This window comes from Mauremys mutica, chromosome 5 (genome assembly GCF_020497125.1).
Source record: "Mauremys mutica isolate MM-2020 ecotype Southern chromosome 5, ASM2049712v1, whole genome shotgun sequence".
Taxonomy (NCBI): Eukaryota; Metazoa; Chordata; order Testudines; family Geoemydidae; genus Mauremys; species Mauremys mutica.
In genome coordinates, this window is record NC_059076.1 from 66,834,380 (window position 1) to 66,857,457 (window position 23,078).

Genomic DNA, 23,078 nt, shown 5'->3' on the forward strand with positions numbered 1-23,078 from the left:
AATTATATCCATATTACTCTATTGTTTATCATTCCAACCCTTATCTATTTATTTCTTTTGGTACACTCGTCTTATCTCAGGTTATTTTCTAAGTTCCCTGTTCCCTTGTAACGTTCCAACTACCTCAACACCTTATGATTAGTTATTATTTATTTCCTTTGTTGGGGAAATGATATTTCTTATACCTCTTGCACACTTTTGTGTTTAATGTTACTTTTGTGTTTAATATCTGTTGCAGCAATTTCAAAATATGCTAAAGATTACTGCTTAGTAAAATTTCACTCCTTAAAGTTAATTTAACTGCAAAGTGTCATGGGACTCTCGTTTCCAGGCAAAACTTAGATTCTTTCTTTGACCTGTTTTAAGTGTCAACTTAATTTGGTCCCTAGATTTCACAATATAACATACACAATAAAAAAAATACCAGCCATAGGAGACACTGGAAGTTTGTGTGTTCTAAAGAAACAAAAAAGAAAGAATGCAACTCCCTGAATTAATGTTCTCTATTAGAGGTGTGGTTATACTTTGAGACTGGGACTTTCAATCAAAAGTGCTCAGCATTGGCTTATGTCTGCTCCCATTTTAATCAATGTTACAACTTCCATTGATTTCGGTAAGAGCAGCTGTCCAAGGCTGAGTGCTTTTGAAAATCCCACTCTTAATTATGAAATACTTGGTAAAAGAATCCAATGGAGACAGATCTAGCCTTAACTGAGAGAATAAAAGAAAGTTTAGAAGATTGAGAATCCAATATTTGTATTAAATTATTGCATTGTTTATTACACTGCTTAGACATCTTTGTTAGAAGAACACAGCAATAAATGCATTTAAGAATGATTTTAGAGAAAGTTGGAGAACTGGCACTTTTATACTACCGTATTTATCGGCGTATAACACGCACAGGCGTATAACACGCACCTTCATTTTAAGGGGGAAATTTCAGGAAAAAAACTTAAATTTCAAATAAAGGACTTTGAAGCAAAATAAGGGTAGCTCAGAACTTGTTTTATTAATATTATTACCACTTATAAGGTAAATAATGTAAAAGGACAGTAAAAACAACTGTTTTAACAAAGAAACTTGGATATTCTATATTTTTACAAAAGTTTACTCAGAAATCGCTACTATCTGGGAAACCAAGAAACTCTTCATCTTCACTGCTATCTTCAAAATCACAATGAACACTGCTGCTTTCACTGCTACTATCTTCATAAATCAGATCATCTTCTTCCCCATCCAAAGCATTACTTATGCCACATTTTTTAAAAGATTTGATAATAATATCTTCTTTAACTGCGTCCCACGAAGTCTTTATCCACTGACACACTTTTGAAATGCCAGGTCTTTTCATTCGCCCGATGGCGGCTACTGATCCACTCGCCGCTACTAATCCACTCGCCGCCGCCGCCGCCATACGGTATGCACATGTATTTTGCTATACTTGATAATATATTGAAAATTACATGGCTTCTTAAGGTTCAGGGCCGGCTCCAGGCACCAGCCTACCAAGCAGGTGCTTGGGGCGGCGCCTTGGGAGGGGGCGGCGGGCGGGCCGCGCCGTTCGCGGGGAGGGGGGCTCGGGCCGGGCCGCTCGGGAGGGGGACGGGGGCTCGGGCCGGGTCGGGCCACGCCGCTCGGGAGGGGGACGGGGGCTAGGGCCGCTCGGGGGGGAGGGGGGACGGGATCTCGGGCCGCTCGGGAGGGGGTCGGGGACTAAGGCCGCTCGGGGGCTCGGGCCGGGCCGGGCCGCGCCGCTCGGGAGGGGGGCGGAGGCTAGGGCCAGGGCCGCTCGGGGGAGGGAGGGAGGACGGGGTCTCGGGCCGCTCTGGAGGGGCGCGGGGGCTAAGGCAGCTCGGGCCGGGCCGCTCGGGAGGGGGCTAGGGCCGGGCCGCGCCGCTCGGGAGGTGGGGGCTCGCGCAGGCCAGGGCTCGGGGCTCAGGCCCCGCCGCTGGGGGGGGGAGAGGGCGGTGGCTCGGGCCGCTGGGGGGGGGGCTAGGGCCGCGCTGCTCGGGAGTGGGGCAGGGGCTAGGGCGCCGCTCCGCGCCGCTGGGGGGGGGCGGCGCTTTTCTTTTCTGCCTGGGGCAGAAATCCTAGAGCCGGCCCTGTTAAGGTTATATCGGCGTATAACACGCACACATCATTTGCCCCCTATTTTCAGGGGAAAAAAGTGTGTGTTATACGCCGATAAATACGGTATATAACATTTTTTTTCAAATGTCTAAACAAACGCAGGCTTACCTGGCTACTGTTATGTTTTAGAAATTAAAATAATTTTAAAAGAAAAAGCAATTTTGCCATCAGTTCTTGCCTTATATAACTGTAATTCTTAGAGTTAGGGGAAAAAAGACTTTCATTCACTCATGGGTGATACTTTGGCTCCATGGGCATTTATATAGGTGAGGAGAATTTTGGCACGCCTTTCTACCACATCAATAAGTTTTTCAATTCCTAGGCGACCTCCTTGGCTCTCCCAATATACTTTGTCAAGGAACAGAGACTGAAGAAGCTTCTCTCGCAAGCGCTGGCTTTTCAGCACTGAAACTGCAGATTCAGGGAACCTGAAAAAGTATAAAGGAGTTTATCAGCCTTGGCATCACTCTGAACTACAATATTTATGTTGTGGTTTAACAACCAATTCCATGGATTCATCAAGGTATTTCAGTGCATGCCTATCTATATGTACACAGTCCCATTTATTTCTGCTGACATGCTTAAAGTTAGACACCGCATTTTAGGCCCTTGTTTATAATGGTTTTTTTACTCCTTTTTTTTTTTAAAGCAGTATGAACTCCAGGTGTAAATGCATGGCAATCTATATAAATGGGGCTTGCACTGATGCAATTTATTCCAGTAACTGACAGCATGTGGTGTTTCTGCAGTAACTTACTTATCTGCAGAGTGCCTACATTAGAGGTTTCCACCGTGTAATGACACCAGTGAAGTTAGATTGGTGCAGATTTTCCCAGTCTAGATAGGCTTATTGATCTCACACCTCGATCCTCCTTTCTTCTTCACCTCCCTTTTGTCAGTCATGCCTTTGGTGGCAAGGATCTTGCTGTATCTGTTCTATAAAGCACCTAGTATACGTGTGATGCTCCAAGTAATAATAATATCTGCCTAGACACAAAAGTATGTATACCCATACCTTAGTTTAGTCAAATTTCCCTATGGAGGAGACATAAAAGGACACTGGGGCTACTGCAACAATGTCTTCTTTTTGGGTGGGGAAAGAAAAGAAAGCTTCCTCATCCCATTCACAACCTCCTAATCCCTGGGGACATCCTCAGTGCACAGCCCTTTCACTCAGACTATGTGATGAGGAGCGAGAGAGGAGAGACTTTGATCCTAAATGAAGAACTAGGAAAAGCCTATTGAACCCTATGCAAATTTGTAGGGATATCCTAAAACTTACTCTTTGATTCCTTGTAATATTTTGAAATCCAGATTGTCTTCGCTTCTGTCAAAGAAACCTTTATTATCTATAAAGACCAAGTGCCTAGGGTCATGCCTTCTCTGAATAATGTGTGTCAAGTCAACAGAATCTTGATCTTCACATTTCAGCTTCAGTCCTTTCTGGACACAGGAATCCTCCTTGCGAGGTTTGAACCCACAGCAATTTCTGTCCAGTCGATTGTAGATCTGGAAATGAACATAATATATGACCAAAATGAAACTCAACAGGATGCAAAGTTTGACTCTTAGCTATACTGCCCTGGATGCACAAAAGGAGCCCAAGTCCCAGTTTTAGGTTCCACTGTGGTGACCAAAATGCCCACTGAACCTTGTAGGTGCCTAAACTTTTGTAATAGAAGGTCCTCAGAAGCCTACATTTCTGCCTCTGAGCACACACACTGTTGTTTTCTTCTAGGCATCCAGGTGCCTATCTCTCACCTTAGCCCCAGAGCAATTTAAAAACCAGGAGAAGCCAGGTGTTCAATCAACTGAATCACATGAAGGTGACTCTGAACACACATACCAGATTGGACCACTTAGGCAAATTCACACAATACAGATGGGGAGAGGAGAGAGAAGCAAGATCTCCTTCTTAACTTTTAGCCCTGGTTATGATACCCACCTGGGATGTGGGAGACCACCAATCAGAGTCTGCCAGCCACATGAAGGGGAGAAGGGATTTGAACAGGCATCTGCCACCTGTTAGATGAGTGGTCTAACCACTGGGCTATGAGATGGTGCACCCTCAGTAAGTCTCCCTGTGGAAGCTGTTCCACTGTGACTAAATAAAGAATCATTGAAGCAGGGGGACTGGATCCCCCACATCCCAGGTGAGCACTCTAACCACGAAGCTATTGAGTCACTCATGTTTCTGGTCTTCCGCTCTGTCCCAAATGACTCTAATTATTTAATCTAGGATGCAACAGCATCACAGGAGAGACAAAGGGAGCCTTACATCAGAATATCCCACTGCCAAAAGGTGTGGGAGAAGGGGGATTTGAATCAGAGGCCTTCCACATCCCAGATGAGTACCCTAAGCACTAAACTAAGAGTTACCCTCCTTCCCCCCACCCTCTCTGGCTGCTTGTAAAAATGACATAGGCACCTAATTCCAAAGAGGTTCCCCAGCTGTGAAATGCTAGTAGCGATAGGTGCCTCCCTGTAGCCTGGACTTAGGCACCTATCTCATGGGGGAGGGAATGCTTATCACACACCCCTCTTGTCAGCATATTCCATTGGCTAGCTTAGGTGTCTCCTTACCTAATGTGATGGTTTTTATGAATCACATAAAGGCACCTATTCATTGTATAGAAGCTTAGTTAACAAATTCAGACTTTGTGAATCACATTTAGGGATCTAGAAAATCAAAGTTAGGCACTGTGATGCTCAGCATCACCACGCCTAACTCCTGTTGTGGATCCAGGCCATCTATTACTTAGACTTGTCAGAGTCTGGAAAAAACTATCATTCCTTACTAAACAGCATCCCAGGTTCATGAATACAGAGCAAACTTAATTAAAATCAGTGGGGGGCGGGAGCGAGAAGGGAAGAGATCAGTATTGATCCTCCACAATTCATCTATTATTAAAACCTATTCCTAGTCTCCATGTTGTACCCATAGGTCCTGATTCACTCCTCTGTTATTCCAGTCTTACACCAGTGTAACTCTATTTAAAAAAAATCAATGGAGTGACAGCAGAGTCAAACCTGAGTAACACAATGGGGAAATCAAACCCAAGATTTTTCAGAAAGCAGCATCTTCTTTAATTCTCTGAGCTGGAATATAATAGAACTGATACAGACTTAAGTACACTAAGGAAAGGATTGCATCATGTAGTGTGTTATAGGCAAAGTGATGTACTCAACCGTTAAGAAATGCCAGAATGAAGGTTGCCTGTGCAGACTTAATTCAGCCTTGTTTTGTGAATGCAATCTGATACAGTCTTCTTCTACATGCTATTTTTTTTTGCAAGACCTCTGTCTCATTCACTGCACAGGACAGATGGTGATCAATTAAATGAGTAGCTATTCAGTATTTAGTTTTATCATCATTGTTCAAGTTGCAGCCCTCAGCCTGATTTGCTGCACAGTAGTCAAACCCTGCTGTGAATACAGAATTATCAATTTTCTCATGGACATGGTGCTTTACAAAACAGTATTTATTTTCATAACATGCCAGTGAGGTGAGGTGATATTATTATCCTGATTTTACAGAGGGGGAACTGAGGTACAGGTTAAAAAATGTCCATGTATTTTGTAATTGATTTATGTAATTACAGACTGTATCAAAATGCATATGCACAAGGGGTCTGAATTAAGATTCAGACAACCCTAAATCTGGCATGTCCAAACTTCTGAGTGCTTGACTTTGCAACTTTAATGTTTTAATGCAGCTGATGTATTTTTATATCTTGTGTATTTAATATATTTCTCTAGTTTTAAATAACTCACATGGTGGAGATTTTACTTGAAAAAACTATTCCATGGTCTAGCACTTTGCGCTCTTACCACATTTTTCTTTGTATGCAGACTATTTTTCTCTTTGATCAGTGTCATCCCATTAATCCTTCATATATCTACCAGGACCACCCTGCATAATCCCCCTGCTTCCTTGACATTTACACATTTCAGCTACTTGTAACCTGTTACCATACCTCATACCTCTCCAGTCATCATTTAACTAGGCTACATATATTTACTTATTTTAATCTTTCCTCATTAATCCCTTCAACTACTGTCAGGGCCGGCTCCAGACCCCAGTGCGCCAAGCAGGCGCGTGGGGCGGCCCTTTCCCGGGGGGGGCGGCATTTGGCTCCAGCGGACCTTCCGCAGTCATGCCTGCGGGAGGTCCACCGGAGCCCGGGACGAGCGGACCTGCCGCAGACATGACTGCGGCGGGTCCCCTCTTCCCGCAGCTCCGGTTGAGCTCCCGCAGGCATGCCTGCGGCGAGTGCGCTGGTCCCGCGGCTCGGACGGAGCTCCCGCAGGACCACCGCACCCGCCGCAGACACTTCTGCCCCGGCCGCGGGACCGGGGAAGGGCGGCACAGCGCGCCGCCCTGCTTGGGGCGCTCTAATTTATAGAGCCGCCCCTGACTACTGTCCCTTGTTCTCTGAAGTCCCTCCAATTTCTCTGCATCTTTCATCTCAGTTCAAACTCAAACTTACAATATTACACAAAATCTTCCCACAAACAGAAATTTACTCCTTTGCTTTTTTTAGTACCATTTGTGCTACCAGTTACTTTCCTAGGACTCAACCCAGGAAGTCCTTACATGGGTATGCCATACTCTAGCATGCATGTGACTATTTGTGTGATTTATATGATTGCTCAGGTGAATAAGAGGCTGCAGGATCAGGCTCTTAATTAAGATACTTTTTTCTATAACCAAAGTAAGAAGATTTCCAACTTTAGAGGGAACAAGGGCAAGCTAGCTGGCAATGGCTAGGATCAGGAAAACCTCAAAGTGAATGAAGGGTAGCCAGTCACCATCTCTTGCACAACTAGAAAAAGTGAGTATCAACATGTCTGAAGTTATTCAGGCAAACCAATCTGCTTACTAGTACTGGAATAGCTCAGAGGTTAATACTCAAATGCAATACTTGCAAAGTGGTTAGAGAATTACTAGCCAACTGAAGGCTTCTCAGTCCATTTATGTGCAATACATTGATCACTTTTATTAGTGATGAATACAATCCATTATGTTGGTCATGTCACCTCAGGTTCCCTTGTTCATCTGTCCCTTTTTATGGATTTTTCATGTATCCATGTTCTCCTGTTGAAATGTCTCTAAAGATAGCTGTATGTTCAAGTACATCCTGAGAAAGTATGAATTGTGGAGAATGAGCATATTCAGCTGCTTGGCATACACTTCTGATAAGCGGCAGGGCATTTGTTGGAAGTGTAGGATACACCAGATTTGTAGCCTGCCTTGTAAAAGTGATTTGCTTCCTTTTTATTTCATGAATGGCTCAAGCCTGCTGTATCTCATCTAGTAGTTAACATTTATTTCTGGATAACAGTAGAGGTAACATAATATTCATTGCTAAATTGCAGTCTTTATTCTAGAAGATACTAAAATTAAAAATTAATAGATACTTCTGTGCATCAACACAGGAACCATGCTATCTTTTACACCATTAAATGCGAACACATTAGCACTTTTAGATTAACAAATCAAAATCCATTTAAAATGCTCTGACACACACTGTGCTATTCCTATAGGGTTATTGCTATGTTTAGGATCAATATAATCCACATATGACTTTATATCAGATTACAAGCATTACTCTCTCAGAGTAGGACTGAGGATGGAGTCATTACACAAATGACAACCTATTTTAGGCAGAAAATTCACATTCTATAATTACCACAAGCAGTGTTGCATAAATATAACTCAAAAAGTGAAATACCCATTCGTCCTGGTCAAAAACAAAAACTTGTGAAGGACAGAGACAGACTGTGTCTAATCAAATGCAATGATTTCTACATTTTAAAATACATGACTTTCTAGAACGTTGAATTGTCTGAGAGATGAAATTCTGCCTATAAACAGGGGTTATCGTAGCTTCTAGATGCAGGTGCCTGGTGGGGGCAGTGCAGATATACACTAAACTAACAGACCCTCCTGGAGAAACAGTGTACCTACATCTCTATATTATGTAGGAGAAAATGAAAGATGTGCCAACTCGTAAAAGGGTGTATCATGAAGTTCTCTCCACATCCAAGCAGCTCTGTTGGCCAATGTAAGGAATGGGTGGGAAAGTATAGTCTTGAGGTGTCTAGTGCTGCTATCCCTAATTCTCACTGTACTCAACTGGTTGCAAGGGCTGAGATTATGACCGAACCCTAAAATGGGGAAACATAAGCAGGGGTAAGTCTCCTTGAGCCCTCCTTGCACACCTGCTCTGTGGTCAATTATAGTCTAGTCCATGAGATTATATTTGGTCAAAGTATGAATTTAAAATATAGTTGACCAAATTATTCCCTTAGTTACACCTGTTCAATGGATTACATGGGTTGCATACTGAGGATGGAAGAATTATGGAGAGCAGCCTGTTCTGCATAGCGTAAAAAGAATCCTGGAAATCAGAGATGGAAAACACTTATTAGGTGGTCTAATGCAAGGATTGATCCCTACAGTATATATGTAAGAAAATCTTTTCAAAATGGTTGCGGAGGTGATGGCTACACATACCTTTAGTACTATTTTGCACTGGTGTACTAGTATGGATCAGAACTTTAGTCTTTTGTGGGGTTAGGATGTTGCCCTAAATCCTAGTTTAAGTGGGGCAATCTCATTTTTCAGACTACCCCTGTTATAACTGCCAGCGGCTGTCCTGTTTCTTCACACAAGCCCAAATCTTCATTCATCCATCAAGGTCTTAAGTGGACTTCTCACACTGGGAAAATCTACTATCATCCAGACTTCAGTCAGTATGGAACAAACTGCCAGCCCCTTTTGATCCATCAAGTTACATGGCAGAAGGACCAGGCTTAAGGGGAGGAAATAGTAGCCCTGCTACAAAGATGAAGACATGGACTGCTGTGAATGGACTAAGTAAAGGCATGGGTTGATCTGTGAAGTGTTCCTATCATCTATTCTTTTTGTGTTTGTGCCTGTCTGTGTTAAGGACTAAGGTTATGATTATACAGTCTTTAGTCATGTAATGTAATTTGCCTGATCTCCATTGACAAGCCATGGCTTACGTAATGCTTACATTTTTGATATCAGGTGCCTTATCTCCAGTTTACCTTTGAGCTGTGTGTGAAGAGTTGGCAATCAGGTTTGTAAATTTGGTTCATGTCCACTCTTAGCTACTTCCTGCTTTGCTAAGAGCAGGATTTGGTGCTAGGTGTTTGAAACCTACCCCACTCTTCTATTTTTTACTTCAAATCACTTCTGAGAAGAAACAAACTATTAATGAAAGGGAGAGAGCTGTTGGGAGTACGTGTATTTCTGATTATGAAAATATTCAGTCACTTGTTAGAATAGGCTTGAAATCTTTGAGACTGAAGTTTTGATCCAAAGCCCATTAAGTCAATGGGAGTCTTTCCACTGATTTCAAAGGGGTTTGTGGTAATCAAACTAACTCATGGGATTAAGTCCCTTACTCCACAAGTAGGTCACTGCAAGGAAAATGAGTAGGAACAGTAAACACTTTTGATGCCAGTAGAAATTACTCAAGTTTCACTTTTCTGGTTACCATGTAATAAGAACTGGGTCATAGCAATATCTTACTTAGCAAAATAATGGGGACAATTCTAGAATCATGGAAATGTAGTACTAGAAGTACTATTTATCTAGTCCAGTCCCCTACACTAAGGCAGGACTCAGTATAATCTAGACCAGCCCTGACAGATGTTTGTCTAACATGTTCTTAAAAACCTCCAATGACAGCAATTCCTCAGTCTCCCTAAGTAATCTGTTTCAGTTCTTAACTACCCTTCTAGCTAAGAAGTTTTTCCTAATGGTCTAACCTAAGTCTCCCTTACTGCAACATATGCCCATTACTTCTTGTCCTGTCCTCAGTGGATAAGGAGAACAATTTATCATTCTCCTTTTTATAACAAACTTTTATGTACTTGAAGACTTGAAGACATCCCAGTCGTCTCTTCTCCAGACTAAACAAACCTGATTTTTTTTTCAATCTTTCCTTGTAGGTCATGTTTTCTAGACATTTAATCATTTTTGTTGCTGTCCTTTGGACTTTCTCAAATTTGTCCACATCTTTCCTGAAGTGACAAGGAGTCTGGTGGCACCTTAAAGACTAACAGATGTATTTGGGCATAAGCTTTCATGGGTAAAAAAACACTTCTTCAGTTGCAAATAACCAGACTCCTTGTTATTTTTGTGGATACAGACTAACATGGCTACCCCCGATACTTTCCTGAAGTGTGGTGCCCGCAACTGGACATAATGCTCCAGTTGAGGCCTAATCAGTCCTGAGTACAATGGAATAATTGTTTCTCTTGTCTTGTTTACAACACTCCTACTAATACATCCCAGAATGAAGTTCACTCTTTTAGAACAATGTTACATTGTTGATTCATATTTAGTTTGTGATCCACTATAACCTCCAGATCCTTTCCTGCAGTGCTCCTTCATAGCCGGCTTCCCATTTTGTATTTGCGCACTTGATTGTGAAATCCTAGGGATGTGTGAAAAGTGCATACACACTTCATAGATTATAAAGCAAGAAGGGACGACTGTGATCTTCTAGTCTGACCTCCTGTATAACACTGGCCATAGAACATCCCTACATTAATTCCTGCTTGAACTAGAGCATCTCTTTTAGAAAAAAAATACCTGATCTTGATTTAAAATTTTCCATTGATGGAGAATCCACCACAATCCTTGGTAAATTGTTCCAGTGGTTATTCACCCTCACTATTAAAAATGTGAGTCTTATTACTAGTCTAAATTTGTCTTGCTTCAACTTCCAGCTATTCAACTTTCGGCATCTCTCTGTTATATCTTGTTATACCTTTGCAGGCTACAAAGAGCCCTAATTAATTTCAGGTTTGTGCATAGAGGTATTTATATGTCAGGATCAAATCATCCCTCAATTGTCCCTCATTGATAAACTAAATAAATTGAGCTGCTTGAGTCTATCAATGTAAGGTATGTTTTCAATTTTTTAAATCATTCTTGTTGCTCTTCTCTGAGCCCCCTACAATTTTTCAACATCCTTCTTGACTTGTTGACACCTGAAACAGACACAGTATTCCAGCAGTAGTTGCACCATTGCCAAATACCAGGGTAAAATATCTTTACTCAATATGCCCCTGTTTATACATCCAAAGACCACATTAGCCATTTTGGCCACCCCTTCACACTGGAGGCTCATGTTATATCACTTGATTTCCTCTTGCCATGAAGAGTGCTGATGAAGGAATATCATTTATTCTTTTTAAAACATTAATAAGAAGGAAGATATAAGATCAATGTGATCCTCACATCTATGGCTGAGTAACAGCAGCCTTTTGCTGGAGAAGGGGAAATGAAGAAACTGGTGTCACTGCAGGTGATTCTCTGCCTTGTCCAAGAGCATGTGAGACTGGCACTGCAAAATAACCTAGGGCCAGCTCCTCAGCAGATAAGTTCTATTAAATGGAATGGAAATGAGTCACATCAGCTAAGGATCTGTCCCCATGACTTAATAATAGAGGTCCTGACTCTCCAGTGCCTCACACCTTGTATATTCATTTACACCTGTACAAAGTGTGTGTAAAATGCTACCAGAATGGCAGCAGTTTACACTCACTTTCCGCAAGTATAAATGAATACACAAAGTGCAAAGCAGTGCAGAACACAACCTACTGTCTTCTATCTTTTGGAGTTGTACAGTGTACCAGAAACAAGCCAAAGGAGCACAAGCACATACCTTTCTCATTAAAGACAAAAACTAAAACCATCTTTTTAAACACTCCCCTTCTGCAAAATTGCAACCCAGGGTGAATTTTATCATTGGACATATCTGTGAAAATGGTTTATCCTTAACCAGACTGGTGCTCAAATAAATCTTGCAAAGGTTGGTATTCTTTGTATACAGTAAACACTTTACATTGCTCCCTTACCTGCAGAAGAAAATCAAAGAGTGCCATCTTGGACCACTCATGGTGATGGATCTCAGTACAGCCCCACTCAGCTTTGGGCACTTTGCCATTCTGCCAGCACTTCTGTTTCAATAGCTGCTGATAGGCCCCCCAATTTAGCCTCACGGAAGAATGGGTCCTATTATTTGTTGGAGCCAATGAGGAATCCCAGAGAATAACAGGACATGGCAGACCATCTGAGAAGAGGCAAAATACAATCAGTACCATATATTAATAATCCTTGTATATTGGAAACTAAAAGAACTTGATCATTCTTTAGACATTGTCTCGGGCATCACTAATTACAGCGTTTGTTTTTAAAGAAGACATTTCAGATGTGGCAGGAAAAAGCTACCAAGCCCCAATAATTTCACATCCTTTGGTTTATGTGGTCATATTCCACATCTGAAAACAGCCACCACAGAAAAGGAAAAACCCTGGACATTACAGTTCTCTTCAATGTCTGAGAAGAAATGCTCCCTGCTTGGAACAAGAGCTGGCTGCTTAAAAGTCACTCTACTTGTGGAGGCTATCTATTAAATCAATTTTAAAAGTTTGGCATCCGATCCACAGCTGGGGTAAATTAATGCAGCAATGTTGATTTTCACCAGCTGAGGATCTAGCCCAGTGGTTCTGAGAGCAAATCCTGGAGTCCAGCCAAAAAGTGGAATTATTTTGGCATCTTTAGAGTTTTAGTCCTACAGATATAATATTTCACAGCTGTAAATAGAAAGTTTATAGATAGATTATATGAGGGTGTGGCATGACTTTGGTTTTATCATTCATGAACAATATATCCTTGCCAATGAGTCATACAGATCATCCCAGAGTAGTGCTGATAAGACCTTTATTCCACCCCAGAGTGTCATATAGTCTTCATATATGATATATATTTTACAGAAAATCCATTTTAGAAATGTTTTAGTCAGTTTTTAAAATGTATATAAATAATATTTGTCTTATCCCTCCGGATGTAAAACCAGGTACCTTAGGTATGATGAATCCATCTGACAAGGCTCAGAGAAAGAGATAGAGAGAGAGAAATTATAATCATCATGTTATATTCATTGCATACACACAGAGAAGCTAGATGAAAAAAATAAATACTTTTGTTGGAAGGTTTAAGGTAACACTACATTAATTCTTAGAATTCCGAGTGATAACATACAAGAGAGAGAAGACAGGCTCATCCTTAAGGCAGTGAGGCAAAATTGTCACTACTTTGTTTTTAAGCTGGCTCTTTCCAGATTGACCGGCTAGAATGCTTTGTTACAGAGCACCCTACCCCACAAGTAGGGACCGGGAAACCCCCACCTATGCTCTTAAAATGGTAGCTTGCAATTCCAACACAGTCCTCAATCCACCACACACCACATTTTAGAAACCTCTAAAAATTACCCAAAATTGCCATTTGCTATATAATATATTTGAGTCATATATCTCAGAACATACAGCACCAGAGCTATAAGTAAGTGGTGTGTATCCTATTGGAAAAAATGGGATTATTTTCTTTCCAACGATACAAACGTTCTTGTTGCTAACTCTGATGTCCTGTCTGATGTTTAAACCTGTCACTGAACCAGGGCTGAATACTGGTACTGCACTTCAAAGCAGAGTAATTTTTTTTGAGGTGGGGCAGGGAGAAGGGCAGGGAATTTACATGTTTGTATGCAAAGAAGGAAACATTTATATGGCAAGTTACTAGATGGCGGTTACTGGAATATGATCAAAGGTTTTGGAATTTAGTTTTGTACGTTAGTCCTGATCAGTGAACAAAAAAGTGCAGGCAAAGTGGTCAAATTTTATGCTACATCCAATTGATCACATTGCTACCACCCAGACAGGTGTTACATTGCAGAGCAAATCATCTTACTATTTCCTTCATGTATATATTGAACAGGAGAGGTGGCAAAAGAGACTTGCAGCACCCCACATGACAGTACTCTCAGAACAATGAGTCCAATAGCACTCTCAGCATCTCTCTGGGAGCAAAGAATAGAACTACTTAAGAATGAGTCTATCCAGTCCTGCCAAGATCCACAATTGAGTCAGTAAAATGTCAGAACATGCTGATTGACCAAAAATAATCAGCAAGGACAACATATCAGCAAGGACAACTGATGTTTGCCCATTATTAGCAAAGGATCATCTGCCAACAAGGTCAGTGCACTTTTCATACTACTGAATTTTCCCAGGACAGAATGACCTTGAGCAAGCCTAGACTGAATAAAAACCTGCTCAACTGGATTCGGAAATCTGAGATGCAGAAGAATGGGCTGTACCATGAAGATCAGATATATTTCTAACTTTGCCAAATCCTGGCACACACACACATACACACAAACAAGGTGATCACACTCAAATGAATCCAGTGTACAGCTCCAACCACCACTGGAACTGTCCTCCGGTTTGCCTGTTTTCTTAAACTAGGCATCTCCAACCCAGAATACATTTTTCCTCTTATGCCCTCCCATGTTCTTCCTTTCACTACCATCACTGATAACTACACCATCCTCCCTGCTGTTCTTTTCCCCCAGAAGTCTATGGATGCTCAGCAGTTTTAAAAAGCAGGACACTTATTTAGTTGCCTAAAAAAATTTAGGAGTATAACTTTCGGGAATTTACATTTGAAAAGCTTGGCCCAAATCTTCCATATGCAGTCCAGTCCCCGAGCCTCTCTCATTCTGGGTTCCACTTCTGACACTGTCACTGACTTACCTCTTGACCTTAGTCAAATGACCTCTCAGTGATGCTTTCTCTTTATCTACGCAATAGGGATAGTGATACTTACCTTCCCTTGTAAAGCACTTTGAAACCCACAGAAAAAAGCTCTATATCAGAGTTAAATATATTATACATTGATGGGCCCTAAATCTGATCTATTTTTCCTTCTATCAATAATCAAAGTTCATGTAATTATTTATGGGTTTTCCCCAAAGCAGATATATCAGTGCTCTCCAAACAAAGCAAACGCCTCCCTGCGCACCCAAAAGGTTCAGCATAACAACCACCACCTCACTATTATTTATTATTTTAATGTTATGACAATATCATGCCAATTTCCATTCAGATTTGTAAAAAGGTTAAACACAGGAAATGTTTGTGATTCACAGGAAACAAAGATGAACCAAAACAAAACATTTCAACTTTGTAACACAAATGGAATTACTGGAGCATGTCTTTGTAGCTGGAGTAGAGAACAGTAACCTAGATTGCTGGCTGCTGCAGGGAAAATGTGAAGGCAGTGAGAAATAAAGATAAGGGGCTTCATTCTCAGATGGTATAAATTGGCACAGACCCATTAAAGCCTGCCAACTTACACCAAGCAAGGCTCTGGCCCAATTTGAATAACAACAAAAGGTAGTTATAGGCCTGACCCTATATGCTGCTGAGTGCTTTTAAATTCAGTTGATTACAGTAGGAGCTGAGAGGTCTCAGAAACCTTCAGGATCAAGCCCATTATCTCCCACTGCTGCTGGGCCCCTGCTCCCAACCATTCCTATAGATGCTGTTGCAAAGACGCGAGTTAGAACCCCTTTCTTGCTTTCAGTGATGCTGCTACTCCTTGCAGTCCTCTCCAGAGATGTCTATGCTCCACATCACTGTAGTATATGAATCTCTCTCATACCTATAATTCAAATGTATCCTCCCAAGCCCATATAAGGAAAAGAAGTAGTAATGGAGGCACAGACTGCTGTAAGTGGCACGCCTAAGGTCTGTTAATTTAAAAAAACACAGAATGAAAGTTGGGGGACACACACCTCAACACGGCTTATATCAGCAAAAGAGCCTTTTGCTAGTTTAGCTTATATCATTAGGGAAGGTGGTCTAACTACAGCGGCAAACAAAAAACCCCACACCTTGTTTTGCTGGTACAAGCTGTGTCTCCACTAGGGACCAGTAGAGCTATCCTAGCAAAGCCTTCTCCGTGTAAGGTAGCCCTCTGAACAATAAAGAAATGATGTAAGTAACTTAAACAGATCTCAGAAGTGTTGACTAAAGTATTTCCCCTCTTTCTTCCACATCGTAGCTGTAAGTATTATACACTTTGGAGAAATCTTGGAAGGGAAGAAAATCTTCTGTGTGTGAATGCAGATTTTAAGGAGTCTGTGAGGGGTGCATAAGTATTGGATTTTTATGTAACAAAATGTTGTGAGAGTATGACCTCTGGTCTCTCACTCACATCCAGCTATATGACAGCAAGCAATTCACAGCACAACTCAATCTGATAAAGGCCACACAAAAGAGACATCATTTAAAAGCTGCTGAATGCATAAGTAAGAGCGAGTTCTCATTGCCTTGACATTAATAATTAATAACGAGTGTGCCTGAATGTTCATATCTTTTGGTGTGATGGAAAAAGCATGCTAAATATGTTGGGTGTAAGAGAAAATCTGAAGCTAACATTGTGTAGAGGTCAGTAAAGAAACGTGACAACTCTAATCAATGGAACTTTCTATCACATCTGTGCCAAATTCCCAGCATCCATTTGCACATAAGCAGTGATGAAGTGAGCAGAAACAATGCTACTCAAAATCAAATACTTTTACACTCTAAATAGGTTTTTGTTGCAAAAACAACTCTGTAAAATTCATTGGACTAGATCTTCAGCTGGTATAAACTGGCATAGCCCTTCTGACTTCAGTGGAGCTATGCCAGTTTAAGCCATAGGAGGATCAAGCCCACATATATAGATAGGGGACCCATTTCAGCACATCAGAAAATCTGGGGTGGAGAAGGGACTGTTGCCATCATTGCAATCCTGAATAGGGATCTCAGACCCTAAGCAAGAAATGTAACAAAGATGTTCAGCAGCACCTTTAAGTTATATTGGGGTTGGTCCTGAAATCCAAGAAGCACCCAGAACCATCTCTCTAATGCTGTCCCCCCCAGAGCAGGAGAGAATTTAGCTCATAATCTACCTGTATCCTGCTACTTCACTACAGATTGGGTCCTAAATATGCCAGTACAGACATATCCAGTCTACAGGTGAAGAAATTCACTATGGACATGCTGTGTGGCCATTTTGCTTGGCCAAAGTGCAGAGTAAGATGGGCTGTGCCCTAATAGGTATCCCTGCCTGTTTTGTAGGTAAGGGGGCACAGGATATGAGCAAGGAATGACCTGAAAACCTCAGGGCAGCATGTGGAATAGCTACTGATCTACTGAGTAGCCAGCATATGCACTGAAAGTGATGTGGCCTTCTGCAGGGCCCTTCCTACCTCTCTGCAGGAATCATTAATGGTACCGTTCTAAAACGACAAACTCTTGTACATTTTGTCTTTCCCACTAAAAAACTAAGAGGAAGAAGTGTCCCAAAAACTCTGAGTTAAATTTTACAGCATCTAAGTCATTCCTGTATACGAGACAGTGTTTTGAGGCAGCACAGAGGGACTACAAATGTAGCCTTGAGGCTGTGCAGTCCAAGGAAATCCAGATCCATTCTGGTGGACCTGTGGGAGTTTGCCACAGGCAGGCATTATATCCTATACAGATTTCTGCTTGCAAATCAATTTGGTTTGGATGGATGTAAATGAGATACTCCCTAATTCCACACCTCCATGCTGACATTACCAGACCCTAAAGCCCAGATTTCCAGCCCTAGGATGTTCATGTGGACTTGAGAAGGCTGGGATGTAGGAAGATCATCCACCATTTGCTCCAGTGCCCTTACCACACATTTATGACATTTTCCCACTTCTTTGCAGCCCTTGCTTTGCTCATTTATATCTCAGTAACAAAGGAGTTCTTCCAGCTAACCCTTACTGGGAACAAATTGGTCTATCTATAATAGAATCATAGACTCATAGAATATCGGGGTTGGAAGGAACCTCAGGAGGTCATCTAGTCCAACCCCTTGCTCAAAGCAGGACCAATCCCCAACTAAATCATCCCAGCCAGGGCTTCATCAAGCCTTGCTTTAAAAATCTCTAAGGAAGGAGATTCTACCACCTCCCTAGGTAACCCATTCCAGTGCTTCACCATCCTCCTTGTGAAAAAGTTTTTCCTAATATCCAACCTAAACCTCCCCCACTGCAACTTGAGACCATTACTCCTTGTTCTGTCAAATATTTGCATATGCATAGAATTATTTTTGCTTGGTTTTCAAATCAAAATTGTGGAAGGCTTTGTCCACCTTTAGTCTCTATGCCTATATTATTTTTTGATAAGTCACTGGCAAAGAATATTGAGGAAATAGTTATCATGACCCACTTTCCATTCTGGCAAGGCAGAAATATCACAGAATAATTTAAACCTGTGGCAAATGGTTCACTTTTCATTAGGGGAGTGGCAAGCAGTATTTTGCTAGCCTCTCTGTCACCTATCAAGAGAGGAGCTGTGGAAACAAAAAATAAACCCAAAGTTGTTTGGGGGGTTACAAAGCACCTCTTTGAAAATGCTTTTGACAAAATGAATGGCAATTTTGAGGAGCCTAATTTTTTTAAGATTTTAATGCTACATCAAACATGTCTTGTTACATTGCTTACACCATGACTGAGGCATGCTAAAGGGATGTGCCAGCTTAGACCTTGTCGAGGAGTCCAGTCCTGCATTGCTTTCTTTCTCATGAGTAGTCATTACTCACACAAGCAGTCCCACTGAAATCGCTTGGGCGGCCCACACACAGATTACTCAAATGAGTAAAGGCTACAGGAGCAGGCTCATTAATTGTTCATCCTGTTTTCTAAAATAATTTTTCATTCCTTTTCTAAACAAGAAGAGAACAACGGAGGAGGTGTTCGCTGCTGAAATTTGTGTAGTTAATTAACAATCCAAGCCAAATACACTCAAGCAAGTAACTATGGCAACCAAGGCCGGCATTTGAAATCCAGCATGTTTCAAGATTAATGAAATGGAGAGAGGTAAGATGCTGTGGCTGTTCCAGAAGCTGAACTCACCCTTTAGCTGGAAAACATGAAACAAGACCCAAAAGTAAAAATGACTTTTTTCTCCTCGTTACCTAGCAAGACTTTTTATGCTGTATGAACAAAACCAATTACAGGGAAAAGGAGGCTGAAGAAAATAGAATCTCTCTTTCAGCCAATCCAAAAGATGTTGCAGGCTGAAGACATTAAGCAATTCAGTCTACAGTTAACCTAATAGCAAGTTTCCACTGGGCCTGCAGTCTGTCATCTGTGAAGCCAGACTCTACAGAATTCCTGAAACTGAACTGAAACTGAACTGAACTGAAACTAAACTACCTTAATTCCTTATGACAGCTCTATAGCAATAAATCCTGTTCCTAAAAATAGAGTATGCATAGTGCATCTTCCATGCTCTGCTACTATGAATAATATTCAAAAGCCACCAAACTGTTATTCCTAGAGATTCATTCATATTGTCGTAAAGACTGCCAGAAAGAAGGCTTGCAGTGTTGATAAATCACAGATCGGTATGTTCTTTTCCTGCCATCAACTTTTGCAAGGACATTTTTGCTTTACCTTTTCTCTGATAAAATACAGGCTGATATACAAAATATTTTGTATAAAATAATCTTCTTCAGTACTAAGAAATGAACAGCAAATAGCAATGATTCAGTAAAATATAACGCAGCCCTTTCAGCTTATGATCTGTGTGTATTTAGCATTTAGGCTGAAGACACATTTAACAAGACAGTAATGTTAAAGATAGACTTATCAACTTACATTGAATCTATTAAATCTAATTTTAATTTCATTTTAGGATGAAGAAAAATATGATATTCTGTTAAAAGCAATTTGCATTGTACATATTACAACCACAATTAAGCATCTATAGCAGGTGTATTTATTTAGCTAGATACAGGTGTGTCGTGAGCTTTAAGTTGTCAAACAGAAGAATCCACTGAGACTTCAGTGACTGCACAATTTCAGTTTTAAATTCCAGAGGCATTTGTGCTTTTGGGATTATGCCAAAGCAGTTCAAGAAGGAGCTCTAAGACCTCCCCCAATAGGTGCTTGGGCTAACAGAAATGTCTCCCCTATCCGCTACTTGTGGCAAATGAATTCCAGAGCTGGTTATCCACAATATCTTCTAAAAGTGAAATCTAGGGGACGTGAAAGAGTAAAAACTAATCTCTGAAGCACAGAGCACTGTGCTGAGAGACTTCCAGACTGTGTCCTCTTCAATTTCATTTTGATCAGTCTATATAATTTCATATTCACTACAAATGATATGTAAAAAAGGATCACCCCCCTTTTCCCCTCACTCAAATTAGTCTTCTATGGAAAGGAAGTTGTCTGAATGCTCTCAATAACTCTATTAGTCTATAAGGCAGCCAGAAGCATTAATAAACTCTGGGTGTATTGCATCCTTCAGGACAGAACTATTACACTGCAGAGGAACCCTGAAATTATGTAAACACATATTCCAGATTAAGTTCCCTATAACTGTGCTCTGTAGAGCTAGTTCTCAGACTATCTGAAATTAAAGCCTGCTGTTGACCAAATACAAAACACTGGAGTCCCCCAGATGGAAACTAAAAATCAAGTGAATTTGTTACCTTGGATGAACTCCGATTTCCTGCTTACAGAAGGCAAGGTCTTCTTCAGCCCCAGAATCCTGTCTAAATGGAAGGCAAACACCTCGCTCATATCAAGTGGTCTCTTGATGATGCCACAGTACCCTTGACTGCAAGCTGCTCCTGTGGCACTGGGATTCCTTTCAAACACCAATAGGACTCCATGCTGAGAGGGTGCTTCTCGGATACTGCCTATCCGGGAATCTGCCAGCAAACGCATGCTTAGGATGTCATCTTTGCTCAGCCACGAGGGGGACTTCTCACTGTATATCCTAATATTACTCTCCCGAGCCTGGGGCTGCACATTTACACCTCCTGAAACCCTAATATGACTTCGGTGTCCCCTGCCCGCTGCCTCCCTCTCTCCATCCCAGTGCTTCTTCAGTTGGTGCCTTGGTGTCTCTGGAACTACTGCTGCCCTCATTATTCCCATGGAGTAGCTAGTCCGCCCCTGCTGCTGGGACAAGACTTCCTCCTGCCCAGTGACACCTGCTGGAAAGCGCTGCCCATAGGGCAAAGGGAATCCATGCTTCTTCCTGAGCTTGGGTTTCACACTGCCTCGGATGTTGGTGGGTTTACTGCGCTTGGACCGCAGTGTGATGTACACCACGTTGGGTGGCGCTGAGGTCCCATTGCCAGCCATCTGGGGCCCTTGGAGATCAGGTGGGGACAAAGTGCCATCCAGTGGGATCCCCAGAAAAGGTGTCTGACCAGCATCTTGAAGACTCCTGGAACTGACCTTCTGGCGTCCCCCTCTGTGCTGGGGTAAAATGTGACCCACTTGACTGACCAGAAACCCCACGTACAGCACACAGGCTACACCCAGCAGCAGATTCCTCCTGGTCCTGGGACGCCTGCCACTGCAGAGCCTCAGCACCCGTGGGGTGCACAGCGAGCAAACAAACCAGTTTATGATTTGGCCTGGCTGATCTAGGAAGGTCATTTCTCCGGTGAATCCACATGATGAAAGCAGCTTATAGTCTTCAGTGGTTTCCAGCCAGGAGGATGATGCATGATTTCCCTTCACAGATCTCTATTTCTTCTTTTCCAAACAGCTTCCAGTGCAAGCGGTGCACAGGGGCCAGTGGTGTGGCTGGGAATGACTCTGACACTCCACCTCAACAAGCTGCTAAACTCTTATCAGCCAGCACAGGGGAAGTGACTTGTTTCAGAGAATGAACGGAGTCAACTGTGTAAACAAAGTTAAACGAGTCAGGATCCAAAATGTCTGAGTCCCCTCTGTGAGCTGTGAAAGGAAAAAAATTGCAAATAATATTTCATTATCCACACGGATATAGAATGTGGCATCTCTCTTTCTCACTGTATAGATCTAAAGAAAAGGTAGAGATCTAGAGACATGCCATATTAGAGATTTCAGATTAAAATGAGAAGATAAATAAAACCCCAACATCATGGAACACAAGTTACAATTTACAGTCCCGAGTAATTGAACTCCCGCACTAGAAGGAAGACTTGGAAAAGCCAGACTTTCCTCTTCTTATGTTTATGACAGGCAGGTCCTCAAAGTAAAATCACATCTTTTGTTGCCTCATGTTAGTTTTAAAATACAGTGCTATAACCAGCCCAGTAACTGTACCAATTCCAATACGAACATTTCCATTATCAAACAATGATTACACCCTGGCCCAGTAACAGCTCACATGCTTCATAATCCTATATTAAAGATAAAATATTGTTAAATCTATACTCTTGTGAAGCTATAAAATAGCATTTCCTAAATGACTGACTATAATTTTCAAATAAAATAAAAAGCACTGTCTTCTCCTCTCAAGGAAGAAAAAACATAAATGCAGAGTTTATTGCACTACAAAGATATAGAAATAGTCTTACCTATTCAGCTTGCCCCATCCTTGGCTGTGGTAAATCTCTTATGATCATGCCAAGAACTTAGTAAAAGCAGCGTTTCTTAATGTACCCTAACACACATCCCAGATTTAAGTGTGCTCCACATTTTAGATATTTGATTGCAGGCTTAATGCTCTTTGCAAATGTACTAGCTGTACAGGGAAGCTGTTTGCATATGAACTGCTATAAACTTACATGAACTTTGTTATAAAAAAACCCTTCTATTTTAAATTCTGCAATGAAAAGTCCTGTGAATGGTATGCCTTCTAAAAGTACGTTCCAGCAGTTTCTAACTCCTGAGGGCCCTCTAGTGCATTGCATGCAAACGTGTTTAAGAAATGCCAGTCTTCCACAGTAAAGGGGAAAATTAGATCTTTTAACATATCAGAAATCATACATCCTTATATCAAAAAAGGTAACCGGCTTTAAAAATATAAGAATCATAATATATAGCAGTTACATAGTGCCATTCATCTCTAGTTCTAAAAAGGGACATATCATTGGCCTCACTTTACAGATGGGAAACAGAGAAGTTACATGACTTGCCCAAGGTCGGACAACAAGATAGTGGCAGAGCCAAGACAGAACCCAGGACTTCTGATGCCTCCTCTGGTGCCCTATCCGACTAGACCTTACAGATGCCTATAAAATTAATGCTCTG

The 23,078-nt window shown here is 41.5% G+C and overlaps 1 protein-coding gene across 1 annotated transcript; it reads right to left on the reverse strand.

The window, feature by feature from the left end:
* Nucleotides 1–2,196: 2,196 nt before the first annotated feature.
* On the reverse strand, nt 2,197–22,648 carry GASK1B (golgi associated kinase 1B). Its single transcript, XM_045018715.1, has 5 exons — nt 22,403–22,648; nt 20,534–21,797; nt 12,034–12,248; nt 3,413–3,639; nt 2,197–2,558 (listed from the first exon to the last, which is right to left on the reverse strand). Exons 2-5 carry the CDS (start codon nt 21,492–21,494, stop codon nt 2,351–2,353), a joined length of 1,611 nt encoding a protein of 536 aa, XP_044874650.1. The 5' UTR covers nt 21,495–21,797; nt 22,403–22,648; the 3' UTR covers nt 2,197–2,350.
* Nucleotides 22,649–23,078: the final 430 nt, after the last annotated feature.

Bases quoted from the DNA above. Each gene is read 5' to 3' on its own strand.
- GASK1B (XM_045018715.1), bottom strand. From the start codon at position 21,494: ATGACCTTCCTAGATCAGCCAGGCCAAATCATAAACTGGTTTGTTTGC. The intron at 12,249-20,533 runs GTAACAAATTCA...GCCTCTTCTCAG, and splicing joins GAAATCGGAGTTCATCCAAG to ATGGTCTGCCATGTCCTGTT. The intron at 3,640-12,033 runs GTAAGGGAGCAA...GTTCATTTCCAG, and splicing joins TCTTTGATTTTCTTCTGCAG to ATCTACAATCGACTGGACAG.